This window comes from Scyliorhinus torazame, chromosome 17 (genome assembly GCF_047496885.1).
Source record: "Scyliorhinus torazame isolate Kashiwa2021f chromosome 17, sScyTor2.1, whole genome shotgun sequence".
Classification (NCBI taxonomy): domain Eukaryota; kingdom Metazoa; phylum Chordata; class Chondrichthyes; order Carcharhiniformes; family Scyliorhinidae; genus Scyliorhinus; species Scyliorhinus torazame.
The window spans coordinates 26,583,408-26,600,250 of record NC_092723.1 but is presented as its reverse complement, the minus strand read 5'-3'; the positions used below and the strand labels follow the sequence as shown (position 1 = coordinate 26,600,250).

Below are 16,843 nucleotides of genomic sequence, written 5' to 3'. Positions count from 1 at the left end.
AGCGCCTTCGACAGCACAACACCTTCGACAGTACTGCACCTTCGATAGTGCAGCACCTTCGATAGTACAGCGCCTTCGAGAGTATAGCACGTTCAACAGTACAGCACTTTCGACAGGACAGTACTCTCGACAGTACAGCACCTTCGACAGTACAGCACCTTCGACAGTACAGCACCTTCGACAGTACAGCGTCTTCGACAGTACAGCACCTTCGACAGTACAGCACCTTCGACAGTACAGCGCCTTCGACAGTACAACACCTTCGACAGTACTGCACCTTCGATAGTGCAGCACTCTCGACAGTACAGCACTCTCAACAGCACAGCACTCTCAACAGCACAGCACTCTCAACAGCACAGCACTCTCGACAGTACAGCACCTTCGACAGTACAGCACTCTCAACAGTACAGCGCCTTCGACAGTACAGCACCTTCGACAGTACTGCACCTTCGACAGTACTGCACCTTCGACAGTACTGCACCTTCGATAGTGCAGCACTCTCGACAGTACAGCACTCTCGACAGTACAGCACTCTCAACAGCACAGCACTCTCAACAGTACAGCACCTTCGACAGTACAGCACTCTCAACAGCACAGCACTCTCGACAGTACAGCACCTTCGACAGTACAGCACTCTCGACAGTATAGCACCTTCGACAGTACAGCACTCTCGGCAGTACAACACTCTCGACAGTACAGCACTCTCAGCACAGCGCCTTCGACAGTACAGCGCTCTCGACAGTACTACACTCTCGACAGTATAGCATTCTCGACAGTACAGCGCTCTCGACTTTACAGCACTCTCGACGGTACAGCACTCTCGACGGTACAACACTCTCGACAGTACAACACTCTCGACAGTACAACACTCTCGACAGTACAACACTCTTGACAGTACAACACTCTCGACAGTACAACACTCTCGACAGTACAACACTCTCGACAGTACAACACTCTCGACAGTACAGCACACACTACACACGCCTTCGACAGTACAGCACTCTCGACAGTACAGCACTCTCGACAGTACAGCACTCTCGACAGTACAACACTCTCGACAGTACAGCATTTTTGGCAGTACAGCACTCGCGACAGTACAGCACTCTCGACAGTATAGCACTCTCGACAGTATAGCACTCTCGACAGTACAGCACTTTAGACAGTAAAGTACTTTTGGCACAGCACAGAAGTGTCAGAATAGATTTTAGACTGAAGCCTCTCCAGTGGGATTGAACCCTTGATCATCTCTATCAGAGGCGAGGGTGTTACTACTGAGTCAAAGTAGTCAGTCCAACTGAGTGTCTTGCTCGGCCCCTTGCTAGGGCAGCTGTTTAGGGCTGGAGTCATATATAGGCCACGCTAAGTAAGGACAGCAGATTTCCTTCCTTAAAGGGTATTTCTGAACCAGTTAGGTTTTTGTGACGATGTGGTCGTTTTATCGTCATTTTTACTGAGATAGTTTTTAATTCCATATCTTTTATTAAACAGAATTCAAAACTACAATAGTAGCATTTGAACTCTAATTCTCTGGAACCATTAGGGACACTGTTCAGCCTTGGCTGAATGGTCTCTGTTTGCACTGTGGCTCTTATTCTGAAGCGGTCACAATTAATCAATTTATAGATTATTCGACTCAGTTATCTGCCAGGTTTATGGGAGGTTTATGGTCTGGATTGTTCTCAAAGCAGGAATGAAGAATCAAAGGGGAACACGGTGAGGTGTTCAGGGGAACAGTATTGAGCAAGGAAAATGCAATCTGTTTCAAGTGTTTCTTATTGTCCTTGGCATTGCAAGTCATCAGCTGCCTGCTGTTGTTATAATTTACTGTATGTGCTAGTCTGCTACCAGCCTTTGTGCTTTGATTGAGGGTCTTTGCTGGATTCTTAGTTGGAGCCTGATATGTAGGAATGGATCTCCTTAGGGTTTTGTGCCTACTGGGGATCTCGAAGCCTGTGTCACTTATACAGGGATGGTATCAGAATACACATGTGCAAAGCAGGGTCAGTAACAAATCCATAAAAAGCCAGATACTGGACAATGAATAAAACCATTAACACAGCCTCTGAAAGAGTAATGGAAACAGTGACAAGTTCAGAATGGATGCAACATCTGTACTGACACACAGCTAGTACACGCAATACCCATACTGACACATGGCTAATACATGTCACATTTATATCGACACACAGATAGCAAACAGAACTCCCATACTGACACAAGGCTGGTACACACACCTGTACTGACACTAGCCCGTACATGTAGTGCCTGTGTTAATATGTGGCAGTATATGGCATGTATGTGCAGATACAGGCCTAACATATTAAATATTTGTGCTAAATTGGGGCTAGTATAGATAGTGTGTGATAATATAGGGTAGCATGTGATATTGTGCTGATTCTATCCAGAATGTGCAGTGTTTGCATTGTCTGTACTAATATAAAATCAATATATTCATATCTGCTGATGCAGGGGTAGAATCTTCAGTATTTATCCTGAATCAGGGCTAACATACTTCTGTGTCAATGCAAGTTTAGTATATGCAGTGTATATGCAGATAAAAGGTCAGTATATACAATATCTGCACTGATACAAGGTTGGTAAATGTGTGATTTGTGCTATTATATGTCGGTGTGTATCTGTGTTGGTATGGGTGGTATATTGAGTGTCTGCTGATATTGAGTCAGATTGTGACAGTGATTCCCATTGGTCGTATTGTATATGCAGTGCCTGCACTGCTCCAGGTCCAGTATTGGACAAGTCTATCATTGACTCGTTAACACAATTTGCATTAGTTTTTTTACCAGTGGAGTTCAATGTCAAATTGACCTGATTTCAATCGATGGCTCGACTTATAGGTTATTTTCTCCAATTACAATTGCTGATTAATCGTTGCACCGCTTACTGTTTCATTTTATATTACAACTGCATTAAGTAGTGACTCTGTTCTTCTGATCCACCTTACAATTCCGATTCGGGAGTGCCAGCTGACAGATAATCAATGCCATATCGCCCGTTAGCAGCAGTCATTTCCATAGGTGAGGTGCTATCAGGCCCATTATAGGAGCGATGGATGGGCATTGGTGATGGAGTTTCACTGGGAACCTTACTGAGGATGAACCTGGTCTCATCGTGATCATCCAAATTGGACATATCTTTCATCATTCGGCCTCGTTTGTACGAAACGGATAAAGTGTTGGACCCATCAGACACGAGATTGAAGTGACGGACAATGAAGACAACTGGAATGGGGAGGACTCCCAGCACAATCAGAGCAATAGTCAACCCAAGGGCCCAGCCTGGGAATATTAGGAACCTCTCCATAGCCTAGACAAAGAAAAGGAGACTTCATTTAGCAAAACGAAAAAGCAACTTGATTATCTCAGGAATCTGGGCAGTGCATTATAACACTCATCAGCTCAGTCACATCCTAAAACAGAAGCTAAACAAATGAAATCATTGATAGGGGATGACCCATAGAGTTCCTTCTACCCCATTTCAGCCTAGTGTTGACCCCTACCAGCTCACTGACACCGCTAGCAACTCACTGTCCACTTCCACCGCACCAAAACATCTCCCTGAGCCTCACCATTAGCCCTCCCCTGCCCCACCCCACAAGACCGCTCAATAATATCTCCCATTCCTCCCCCTCAAAGATACCTCACTGATCCCCTTGTCAGCTGACTGAACATTCTCACTCCCCACAGAGACCCCCTCCCTTCCCTATGACCCACCCTCCCACCGATACATCTCCGTGATATGGTCCTTCTCACCTAAAGTCTGTTCTGTGGAAAATAACCACTTGTCTCTGTAGCCCCTGAACTTAACACCGCATCTCCATCTTAAAGCACTTTAGTCAGAAATTCCCTTTCGGCTTACCTCCTCCATTATCCAGGCATTATATCCTGGGGGAGTGATGCCCATCTGAATAATGCTGGTCACCATCAGGATTGCCATGGCCAGGGGGGAGATGTACTTCCAGGTGTAATAGTAATATCTATATGGAGTGAATCCCAACATTTCTGTCAACTCCTGCATGAACCTGGAAAAGAACATAAATATGTTACAGAGCATGTAATGCTCTCAATAAATGTTTCTGCATCGCTCCCTATAACCAGGTTTCTGCATCGCTCCCTATTCATCACTGATACAAAGTCTTACAACACCAGGTTAAAGTCCAACAGGTTTGTTTCGATGTCACTAGCTTTCGGAGTGCTGCTCCTTCCTTAGGTGAATGAAGAGGTCTGTTCCAGAAACACATATATAGACAAATTCAAAGATGCCAAACAATGCTTGGAATGCGAGCATTAGCAGGTGATTAAATCATTACAGATCCAGAGATGGGGTAACCCCAGGTTAAAGAGGTGTGAATTGTACCAAGCCAGGACAGTTGGTAGGATTTCGCAGGCCAGATGGTGGGGGATGAATGTAATGCGACATGAATCCCAGGTCCCGGTTGAAGCCGCACTCATGTGTGCGGAACTTGGCTATAAGTTTCTGCTCGGCGATTCTGCGTTGTCGCGGGTCCTGAAGGCCGCCTTGGAGAACGCTTACCCGGAGATCAGAGGCTGAATGCCCTTGACTGCTGAAGTGTTCCCCGACTGGAAGGGAACATTCCTGCCTGGTGATTGTTGCGCGATGTCCGTTCATTCGTTGTCGCAGCGTCTGCATGGTCTCGCCAATGTACCATGCTTCGGGACATCCTTTCCTGCAGCGTATGAGGTAGACAACGTTGGCCGAGTCGCACGAGTATGTACCGCGTACCTGGCTAGTGACATCGAAACAACCTGGTGTTGTAAGACTTCGTACTGTGCTCACCCCAGTCCAACGCCGGCATCTCCACATCATGGCTACCATCGACACCGCAAACTGCCGGCTCAAAGTGGAGAGGATCTCCAGGAAGATCGCGGGAGAAGAGAAACAGGAGAAAGTAACTACCACCGAGTGTGAGAGAGAAGAGAATCCGGAGAGAGTAACTACCCCAAGTGTGAGTGAGAAGAGAATCCGGAGAGAGTAACTACCCCCGAGTGTGGGTAACAAGAGAATCCGGAGAGAGTAACTACCCCGAGTGTGGGTGAGAAGAGAATCCGGAGAGAGTAACTACCCCAAGTGTGAGAGAGAAGAGAAACAGGAGAAAGTAACTACCACCGAGTGTGAGAGAGAAGAGATTCAGGAGAGAGTAACTACCCCGAGTGTGAGGAGAAGAGAAACAGGAGAAAGTAACTACCACCGAGTGTGAGAGAGAAGAGATTCGGGAGAGAGTAACTACCCCGAGTGTGATTGAGAAGAGAATCCGGAGAGAGTAACTACCCCCAAGTGTGAGGAGAAGAGAATCCGGAGAGAATAACTACCCCGAGTGTGAGAGAGAAGAGGATCCAGAGAGAGTAACTACCCCGAGTGTGAGAGAGAAGAGAATCCGGGGAGAGTAACTACCCCGAGTGTGAGAGAGAAGAGAATCCGGAGAGAGTAACTACCCCGAGTGTGAGAGAGAAGAGAATCCGGGGAGAGTAACTACCCCCGAGTGTGAGAGAGAAGAGAATCCGGAGAGAGTAACTACCCCTAGTGTGAAAGAGAAGAGAATCCGGGGAGAGTAACTACACCCGAGTGTGAGAGAGAAGAGAATCCGGAGAGAGTAACTACACCAAGTGTGAGAGAGAAGAGAATCCAGAGAGAGTAACTACACCCGAGTGTGAGAGAGAAGAGAATCCGGAGAGAGTAACTACCCCGAGTGTGAAAGAGAAGAGAATCCGGAGAGAGTAACTACCCCGAGTGTGAGAGAGAAGAGAATCCGGAGAGAGTAACTACCCCGAGTGTGAGAGAGAAGAGAATCCGGGGAGAGTAACTACACCCGAGTGTGAGAGAGAAGAGAATCCGGAGAGAGTAACTACCCCTAGTGTGAAAGAGAAGAGAATCCGGAGAGAGTAACTACCCCGAGTGTGAGAGAGAATAGAATCCGGAGAGAGTAACTACCCCCGAGTGTGAGAGAGAAGAGAATCCGGAGAGAGTAACTACCCCCGAGTGTGAGAGAGAAGAGAATCCAGAGAGAGTAACTACCCCCGAGTGTGAAAGAGAAGAGAATCCGGAGAGAGTAACTACCCCGAGTGTGAGAGAGAACATAATCCGGAGAGAGTAACTACCCCGAGTGTGAGAGAGAATAGAATCCGGAGAGAGTAACTACCCCCGAGTGTGAGAGAGAAGAGAATCTGGAGAGAGTAACTCCCCCGAGTGTGAGTGAGAAGAGAATCCGGAGAGAGTAACTACCCCGAGTGTGAGAGAGAAGAGAATCCGGAGAGAGTAACTACCCCGAGTGTGAGAGCGAAGAGAATCCGGAGAGAGTAACTACCCCGAGTGTGAGAGAGAAGAGAATCCGGAGAGAGTAACTACCCCGAGTGTGAGAGAGAAGAGAATCCGGAGAGAGTAACTACCCCCAGTGTGAAAGAGAAGAGAATCCGGAGAGAGTAACTACCCCCGAGTGTGAGAGAGAAGAGAATCCGGAGAGAGTAACTACCCCCGAGTGTGAGTGAGAAGAGAATCCAGAGAGAGTAACTACCCCGAGTGTGAGAGAGAAGAGAATCCGGAGAGAGTAACTACCCCCGAGTGTGAGTGAGAAGAGAATCTGGAGAGAGTAACTACCCCCGAGTGTGAGAGAGAAGAGAATCCGGAGAGAGTAACTACCCCCGAGTGTGAGTGAGAAGAGAATCCGGAGAGAGTAACTACCCCCGAGTGTGAGAGAGAAGAGAATCCGGAGAGAGTAACTACCCCGAGTGTGAGTGAGAAGAGAATCTGGAGAGAGTAACTACCCCGAGTGTGAGAGAGAAGAGAATCCGGAGAGAGTAACTACCCCCGAGTGTGAGAGAGAAGAGAATCCGGAGAGAGTAACTACCCCCGAGTGTGAGTGAGAAGAGAATCCGGAGAGAGTAACTACCCCCTAGTGTGAGAGAGAAGAGAATCCGGAGAGAGTAACTACCCCCGAGTGTGAGTGAGAAGAGAATCCGGAGAGAGTAACTACCCCCGAGTGTGAGAGAGAAGAGAATCCAGAGAGAGTAACTACCCCCGAGTGTGAGTGAGAAGAGAATCCGGAGAGAGTAACTACCCCGAGTGTGAGAGAGAAGAGAATCCGGAGAGAGTAACTACCCCGAGTGTGGGTGAGAAGAAAATCCGGAGAGAGTAACTACCCCGAGTGTGGGTGAGAAGAAAACCCGGAGAGAGTAACTACCCCGAGTGTGAGAGAGAAGAGAATCCGGAGAGAGTAACTACCCCCGAGTGTGAGAGAGAAGAGAATCCGGAGAGAGTGCTGGGTCCCCTATTATTTGTCATTTATATAAACGACAAAGATGACTGTGTGGGGGTTTGGATCAGTAAGTTTGCGGCTGACACAAAGATTGGCCAGTGGTTAACAGTGAGGTTGAGTGTCTTGGGTTACAGCAAGATACGGATGGGATGGTCAAATGGGGATCTATGTGACAGATGAAATTTAAACCTGAAAAGTATGAGGTGATACACTTTGGGAGGAATTATTTGACAAGAAAGTTTTCGATGAAAGGCACGACACTCGGAAGTTCTGGAACAAAGGGACCTTGGTGCATTTGTCCATAGATCTCTGAAGGCAAAAGGGTAGGTTAATAGGGTGGTGAAAAAGGCATATGGGACACTTGCTGCTATCCATCGAGGTATAGATTACAAAAGGAGGGAAGTCATGTTGGAGTTGTATCGAACTTTGGTGAGGCCACTGCTGGAGGGCTGTGTGCAATGCTGGTTGCCGCATTAAAGGAAAGATGAGATTGCACTGGAGGGTATGCAGAGATCCATCAGGATGTTGTCTGGGATGGAACATTTAAGTTATGAAGAGAGTTTGGATAGGCTTGGGCTGTTTTTGCTGGAACCGATGGAGGTGTAAATGATAATGAGGAGCATGGACAGGCTGGATAGGGAGCAGCTGTTCCCCTTAGTTGAAGGGGACACAAGTTCAAGGTAAGGGCCAGGAGGTTTAGGAGGGATTTGAGGAAATGCTTTTTTACCCAGTGAGCGGTGACGGTCTGGAACACACTGCCTGGGAGGGTGGTAGAGGGGGGTTGCCTCACATCCTTTAAAAAGTACTTGGATGAGTCCTTGGCATGTTATAACTTTTAAGGCAATGGACCAAGTGCTGGCAAATGGGATCAGGTACGTAGGTGAGGTGTTTTTCACATGTTGGTGCAGACGCGATGGGCTTCTTCTGCACTGTCTGATTCGATGATTCGATCTCATAAAATGGCAGGACAAGCTCAAGTGACCAAACGGCCTCCTCCTGTTCTGTACCGAGGGGAATGGCCAGGGAGACAGAGTAATTGGTTTAATGAGGATTATAGTATCCTGGGTTATATCTGTGTCCATCATTACATGGGAAGTCCAGGTTCGAGAGTCAGAGGAAACTTACTTTTTTGTCCCATAAACCCATGAAACTGAGATGTTTTCCAAAATGACCACAATTGTGAGGGGTAACGTGGCGGAATAGTCATCGAACATTGTGACAAAGTAGTTTCCGGATCGTTGGACGAAGATGAGTCCGACGGAGAAAGCGACGATTGTGCAGCCAACTGTGGATAAAGAGCAAATGAAATGAATCAGAGGCATCAGGAGTGGAAATTAAAACGAATTAGAAATATTCGCCTAATAATTAAAAAAACGGAAAGAGCCTTTGTAAAGAGCTTCAGGAGCACAGGATTGTGACAGTCTCCATTTCACTTAGATACTCCCATTAAACCGCACCTCTCTCAGCCCATCATTCACTGTATTGAAAGCCCCTTACAATTAATTCTTCAACTATTCTCGAGGTGACTTGATAGTAGTTATAGCTACTTTACAAGCTCTTACCATCCTGAACATTGCTAAACCCTAGTGTGGAGGCAATGCAATCGATGAGATTGCGCTGATAATTCCACCAATTCTTCTCATTATTCCCTCGCAGGATGTGGATGCCACTGGCTAGGCCATTAATGCCCATCCTTAACTTCTGTCAAGAAAATGGTGGTGAACAACCTTCCTGAACTATTGCCCATGCACTGCTGGCACTGTGTGCCGGTAGTGGAGAGCGTGAATGTTTAAAATGGTGAATTAGGTGTCAATAAAGCGGCCGCACTTTGTCCCGGGTGGTGCCCCTTGTTGGAGCTGCGCTCATCCAACACCACAGGCCATTCAGCCTCAACACTCCGGTTTGGTCTATCCTCCACACGAGCCCCATGCTGTACCTGCCCTGGGATGGCCTATATTCTCTGGTGTTAAGAAGAATAAGGGGTGACCTCACCGAAACAGACAAGATTCTGAAGGGATTGATGACAAATGACTGTGGATGCTGGAGATCTGACGTTCAGATTGTGAAGAGTCACATTGGACTCAAATTTGGGCAGCACGGTAGCATAGTGGTTAGCACAATTGCTTCACAGCTCCAGGGTCCTAGGTTCGATTCCCGGCTAGGGTCACTGTCTGTGCGGAGTCTGCACGTTCTCCCCGTGTGTGCGTGGGTTTCCTCCGGGTGCTCCGGTTTCCTCCCACAGTCCAAAGATGTGCGGGTTAGGTGGATCGACCAAGCTAAATTGCCCTTCGTGTCCAAAATTGCCCTTAGTGTTGGGTAGGGTTACTGGGTTATGGAGATAGGGTGGAAGTGTGGGCTTGGGTAGGGTGCTCTTTCCAAGAGCCGGTGCAGACTCGGTGGGCCGAATGGCCTCCTTCTGCACTGTAACTTCTATGAATCGTTGGGCAGAATTTCCCCCAAATTGCGGAGATTGCTGGATCAGGTGAGAAAAGCTGTGTGAAACTCATTGGCTTCACAGATGTCTTTTCTCGCAAATGTTTAAGCACTCAGTGTAATATCAAAATGCTGACCAGGATCATCGCCCAGCTGGGGGGACAGGACCTAGACACACCAGCACACGGGGATTCTGAGATCGGTGTGCCATTTTTAAAGTGTGCCCCAATCTCAAAGTTATGTTAAAGACACCACCCCCAATGGAGATTGATGGTCCCCACTCCCCACGGAGAACAGGACCCCCCCACAGGTAAAGAAAGCACCCCCCCCCAAAACCCACACGCAGAAGGGCAACCACCCACCCCACCCCGCCACCCCCACTATGCAAGCATTGAGGTGAACCAAGCACCCCCCCCACTCCAGACACATCAGGGCACCCCCCCTCCCCCCTCATTCACTGGCACCTTCTCCCTCTCACTGGCATCACCCCACCCCCTCCACAGTTTCCAACTTCCCACCCCAAAGCATGCACAATCCCCACCCCTGCCCTACAACCATCAGGCCGCCCCCCCCCCCTCCCCACACAAGGCTGGCGCTGCCAGGGGGTGATGGCCATGTCCCTCACCACCCAGAGGCTATACTCACCTCCGTGTCCCCGGCATGGTCATCGTGACTGATTCTCATTTTTGAAAACCAGAAGTGATTCACGCCGATGTGATGTGATACCTGCTGGGTGGGAGGATAAGACGGGGGCAGGCGTTACGGTGTCAGGCCCGATAAGTTTATGTAAATATATTCAAAATTATGGAAATCCTGATCACGTCACCAGTGTGGCGGGAGGGGAAGACATCAAAATTAGATTGCGCAGGTGCAAATCCCGTTACGGCTGCCTTGCAAGATTTAGTGGTCAGAATGAACTTTGTGCCTGCAGTGAACAGGCCGGTCAAGTCCCACCCGTTAATTCTGTTTCTCTCTCCACTGATGCTGACAGACCTGCTGAGTTTTTCTAACATCTGTGGAGAGAGAAACAGGCTTAATGTTTTGAGTCTAATATGGCCCATCAGAATTGGAGAGAATTAGGAATGTGATGGTTTTTTGTGATTTAAAAATGGGCGAAGGGGGTCAGTGGAGCAAAATAGGGCTAGGTTGGAGGTCAGGAGAGATTAAATGACCGATAGGTCCTGGAACACAAACAAATGGTGTGGTATTGACAGTGTTCAAGACTAAAGCAGGTGTTAATAGTGGAATAAAGGTCAGCACTGTTATGAAACGTTAACTCTGGGTGGGGTTTTCCATACCCGCCCGCCAGTCCCTTTGAAGTCAATAGAGTTTTGGCTGGCTCGCCTGATCCACCACAACAGGACGTGTTGCACCAGAGCTGGAAAATCGACCTCAGTTTTCCTCTCCACTGATGCGGCCGGACTTGCTGAGGTTTTCCCACATTTTCTGTTTTCATTTCAGATTTCCAGAATCCACAGTAGTTTGCTTCTATTTTACATAGTGAGAGGTTATTGACACGGGTCCGGGAATTTAGACCCTCGTCTCAGGATAAGGGGATGATGATTTAGGATAGAGCCGAGGAGAAACTACTTCACTGGAAGTGTTGCAAATCCGTGTCTCTCGGGAGTGAGGCTATGAGGAGTGGGTGGGAAAGTGGAGCTGAAGTCCTAGATCAGCTATGGTCATCCTGAATGTTGAAGCAGGCTCAATGGGACATTTGGTCTAATATTCTTCCAGTACTCTTCCCATTTCTGATGCCCTTGTGTTCTGATTGGATAGTACAGGGGGAATTTCACTCTGTGGGCACGATTTAACAGAAACATTTCTAAGTGTCATTTTGAGCCAGTTTAGCAGGTGTTTCTCGTTAGCATTTTTGGTGAGATCCACACCGGTATGCACCGATACTCAAGTCATTTTTTGGGGCCTTGGGGAGTTTCTCCCCGGTCTAGCCCACACTCAGGGCGCGATCCAATGGCCACGATGCACGCGAAAAGCAGCTCGCCGCGGTGCAGCGTGGCCGATAAATTCCAGGAGACCCCGTTCCTGGGATCTACCCGTCTCGCAACGCCTCGTGAGACTCAACGCGATCTCGCTAGACGTTGCAATCTCAATCCCGCCCATTGTGGGCATGGTCACTTTTTGGCAATTCTGCATACGAGAGCGAGGCAGCTCTCACTCTCATGTGCAGATTCCCGACGTCCTTGAGGCTTTGGGATTCATCCCTTTGCCTTGGAGAACTCAGGTGAGCGCCTTTTGGTACAGGTCTCCACAAACGGGAACCTGACAAAACGGCACTCATAGGGGTCTCCCAGGGAATCAGAGGCCCCCCAGCTGCATGCCCTCTGGACAGGGTGCTGCCACTTGTGTGTCAGATTACTGCCAAGGTGCCCAGGTGGCACAGCCAACTAGCATCGGCACTGCCAAGGTGCCAGGTTGGCACTGTCAAGGTGCCCAGCTGTCATTTTTGTGCGTGCGATCGGGCCGAGGGTGCCCTGCGTAGGTGTTGATGGGGGCTGCAGGAGGGGGTCTGGGAACCCTCCCATAGAGCGTTTGGGCGGATGGGGGGGAGGTGGGGGGGGGGGGGTCCAGGGTCACTTTGGGGCCTCTCGCTAAACTGAGGATTCCGGCGATCAGAGCTCCCGAATGTACAAAACAGGGCTATGTGCAGCCTCGGCCTGCGAGCGTCGGGAAACACGTGGCTAAACGTGCTCACTATGGGACTTTGTTCCAATTAGTTGAACTGCGCCTTCAGAAAATTTTTCAACAATGGTGAGCTGAACTCACTGGCGTGACCGGCTCCTCAGCGATCGGGCCACCATTTTGAAATGGTGCCCCAATCTCCAAGAAGCTTGAGGGTTCCCTACACCCTCCCACCCACTGGCAATATCACCCCCCACACACATGGGCATTACCCCCCCAAGTGAGGGTACCCCGCACTGGGGTTGCTGAGGGCCCCCTTTTTTCAGGCCTCCTCACCCCCTCTTTTGGGCCTCCCACTTTCAAGACCCACACTCGTCACCCGCGCCCCCCCCCCTCCCAACCTCTAGGATGAGTGCAGCTCCAACAACACTCACAACATTTGACATCATCCAGGATAAAGCAGCTCAGTTGATCACCATCTACAAGATGCACTGCAGCAACACACCAAGGCTCCTTCAACAGAACCTTCTAAATTCACAATCAATACCATCTAGAAGGACAAGAGCAGCAGACACATGGGGACACCACCACCTGGAAGTTCTTCTCCAAGTCACTCACCATCCTGACAGGGAAATATATCGCCGTTCCTTCACAGTCACTGGGCCAAAATCCTGGAACTCCCTCCCTAACAGCATTGTGGGTGCACCTACTCTATATAGACTGCAGCGGTACAAGAAGGTGGCTCACCACCAACTTCTCAAGGGCAATTAGAGATGGGCAATAAATGCTGGCCTAACCAGTGATGCTCACGTTCTCTGAAGGAATAAAAAAAGCTTGGGCAAAGGTTCAAGGCTGACACTCTAGTGCAGTAGTGAGGGAGTGCTGCACAATCAGAGGTGTTGCCTTTCAGATAAGATGTTGAACTGAGACCCAGTCATCCCTCTGATGTGGATGTTACAGATCCTATGGCACTGTTTCAGAGAAGAGCTGGGGCCTTTGCCCCAGTATCAGGCCTTTACCCTTCCATCACAAAAGCAGGTTATCTGCTCATTAGCTGCCTCATTTTCCATATTAAAACAACGACTACATTTCAAAAGTTGATTTTTTAAAAATTTGATTTTGATTTATTTATTGTCGCATGTACCGAAGTACAGTGAAAAGTATTTTTCTGCGGTCGAGGGAATGTACACAGTGCGTACGTAGGAGACAAAAGAATAATCAACAGAGAACATTGACAAAAGTAGCCCATTGGCTAGAAACGTTGCCATGTGCTGTGGTGGTGATAGGCGTCATTTAAACGTAAGCCATTATTTTCTTTTCTGTATCTTACCCTTGATGTAAAAGTGTTTCATACTGATGTTGCGTGACAATACTGGTCAGCTCTCAATGTAACAAGCATAAATGTTCACAAAAACACATATCTAAGATAAGCTGAATAGGTCAAATGACTGATTCTGGACAAATAATCTTTTCCCCAATCTATTGCAATGTCCCAGAATGCACCGGGGTTTGTACTGGTCTCTTACTTGTCAAGAACTCTTTGCGAATTTTAAATGTATCAACCATTGGTGAGACAATTCCTTCCATGGTCCCCATCATGCTGCCCAATCCCAGGTTAATAAGCATCAGAAAGAAGAGCACCGACCAGAAAGGGGAGGCTGGGAAATGTGTCATTGCCTCTGTGAAGGCAATAAACGCAAGGCCTGTACCTTGGACCGACTGTAAGAAAATCAGAAAGATCAAACGAATGGCAGAAATTTAAAAATCGTTACCGCAGCCAACTACTAAACGACATATCAGAGCATTGTCAATGAAATCTTTAACATTTTGGCCAAACCTTCCGTGCTGGTTTTCAAAATGACTTTATTTTAAACTCAAGATCCTGCTCAAAGTAATTTGCCTATCACCAAACAGAAACTCATCAGATCAGCAGCAAAACTGGCAACATTTTAGCAAATAGTTTTATTTTAAATGGTGTTGAAGATTACTTCTTTATATGTCTAAACCAGGCTTGTCAAATCTTTGAGGGGTCACATTTCACATTTTTTCCTCTCACACGAGGGGCAGATGTGCAGGTTTTGGAAAGAAGATTTGGCACAACATTAAATGTGAATTTAAAAGGCAGCACGATGATGCAGTGGGTTAGCACTGCTGCCTCACGGCGCCGAGGTCCCATGTTCGATCCCGGCTCTGGGTTACTGACCGTGTGGAGCTTGCACATTCTCCCCGTGTTTGCGTGGGTTTCATCCCCACAACCCAAAGATGTGCAGGGTAGGTGGATTGGCCACGCTATATTCCTCCATAATTGGAAAACATGAATTGGGTACTTGTTGGACATCAATTCAGACGAGACGCTGAGAAGCAGTGAACCGATGCTTTAATAAGCTAAATATGTGCCGACCTGTAGCTCCTCCCCCACTGCAGGGCTGACCCAGGTCAACAGGCTTTATACCTCCGCAGCTGGGCGGAGCCACAGGCGGAGCCAACAGCAGCACCAATAATAACATTCCAACAGTACAACAGCAACAACCAATAACAGAACAGCAATAACAATAAGTATATGCAACAGTGGAGATAACAATACTAATAGAACAGTAGAACATATATACAACAGCCTTACATAACCATACGTGGCTCACCACAGTACTCTAAATTTATATTTTAAAAATGTGAATTTAAAAAATGAAAGCTGAGCTACGAAGGAAAGAAGCACTCTGCTAAGAATATAAAACAAGATTGAAGCATAAATTGATAATTTTATAAATTGAGTAATGAATAGAAAATGGCCTTTGCACTGTGAGGGGGTGAGTGTGTGTGGGTCCAGCTCACTCTCAGACTTGGGGTGCTCCCTCACTCACCCTCACCCACTGTGTGAGTGACTAAGTCGGTGTGCACTGGCGGGTTTGAATGGGAACCCTGAGACCGGGAGTGAGCTAGACCCCTTGAACGCGATCCAATGGCCACGCTGTGCTGCGACGAGTTGCTTTTTGGGCGCATTGAAATTGAATGGTGAAAAATGATTGCAGCAGCTGAAACTGAGACTTCACAATTCTGAATGTCCTGTCGCCTTCCTTTTCCTTTCTTTTAGGAGTGCGTGAGGTCCATGCATGTGTGTGAAGAGTATTTCAATTCCAAACACTTCCTGAGCGGCCAATCTGGCTTCAGGAACAGGTGTAAGTAGATGAGGTGAATAAAAAATTTCAGTTGGTAACTTTCTACACTTTTTAATTTACTGCAACAATTTATTTTAATATTTCTTTATTTAAAATTATGATATAGAAGCTAAAGGTTCCCCTCACAGCCCAGTTCGAATATACGAACAAGGAGCCAGAGCAGGCCATTCAGCCCCTCGAACCTGCTCCGCCATTTAATAAAATCATGGCTGATTTGATCTGATAGTAACCTCAAATCTGCACCCCGTCTCCCCCCCAATAACCTGTCACCCTCTCGCTTACCAAGAATCTATCCCCCCTGCCTTAAAAATATTCAAAGACTCTGTTTCCACCACCTTTTTTGGAAGAGTTCCAGAGTCTCACCACCCTCTGAGTGAAAAGATTTTGCCTCATCTGTGTTTTATATGGGAGACCCCCATTTTTAAACAGTGACCCCTAGTTCTAGATTCTCTCACAAGAGGAAACATCCACTCCACATCTGGCCTGCTGATACCCCTCAGGGGTTTGTTTGAATTAAATCACCTTTTACTCTTCTAAACTCTAGTGGATACAAGCCCAGCCTGTCCAACCTTTCCTCAAAAGGACGGCTCACCCATTCCAGGTATTAGATTAATAAACCTTCTCTGAACTGCTTCCAATGCATTTGCACTCTCCCTTAAATAAGGTGACCAATACTGTACACAGTACTCCAGATGTTATCTCACCAGTGCTGTGTATAACTGAAACATAACCTCCCTACTTTTGTATTCAATTTCCCTCCCATTTTATTATCTTTCCTAACTAGTTGCAGTACCTGTATACCAGATCCCTCTACATTGCAAAGCTCGGCACCATTCACCATTTAGAGTATAAGCTTCTCTTTTATTCTTCCTGCCAAAATGGACAATTTCACATTATCCCATATTATACTCCATTTGCTAGATTTTTGCCCACTCACTTAACCTAGCTCCATCTTTTGGTAGTCTCCTTATGCCCTCTTAACTTACTATCCTACCAATCTTTGTGCCATCAGAAAATTTGGAAATCATACCATCCATCCCTTCATCCAATCATTTATATAAATTGTAAAAAGTTGAGGCCCCAGTCCTGAACCGTGTGGCACACCACTCGTTACATCCAGTCAACCTGAGAAAGACACACTTATGTCAACTCTCTGTTGCCTGTTAGCTAGCCAAACGTCAATCCATACCAATATGTTACACCCCCTCCCAACACACACACACACCATGAGCTTTTATTTTCCATAATGACCTTTGCTGTGGCCCTCTGGAAACCTAAGTCCAGTACATCCACCAGTTCCCCTTTATCC

General features: G+C 47.5%; 1 protein-coding gene across 1 annotated transcript in view; it reads right to left on the bottom strand.

Moving 5' to 3' along the window:
* Positions 1–536: 536 nt before the first annotated feature.
* LOC140394567 (sodium-dependent neutral amino acid transporter SLC6A17-like) overlaps positions 537–16,843 on the bottom strand; it is a 37,032-nt gene continuing 20,725 nt past the window's right edge. The window contains exons 5-8 of the mRNA XM_072481923.1: positions 13,888–14,080; positions 8,414–8,573; positions 3,877–4,039; positions 537–3,324 (exon numbers count right to left, since the gene is read on the bottom strand). Coding sequence (XP_072338024.1) covers positions 2,959–3,324; positions 3,877–4,039; positions 8,414–8,573; positions 13,888–14,080 — 882 coding nt within the window. The 3' untranslated portion in view covers positions 537–2,958. The remainder of the gene's footprint in view (positions 3,325–3,876; positions 4,040–8,413; positions 8,574–13,887; positions 14,081–16,843) is intronic.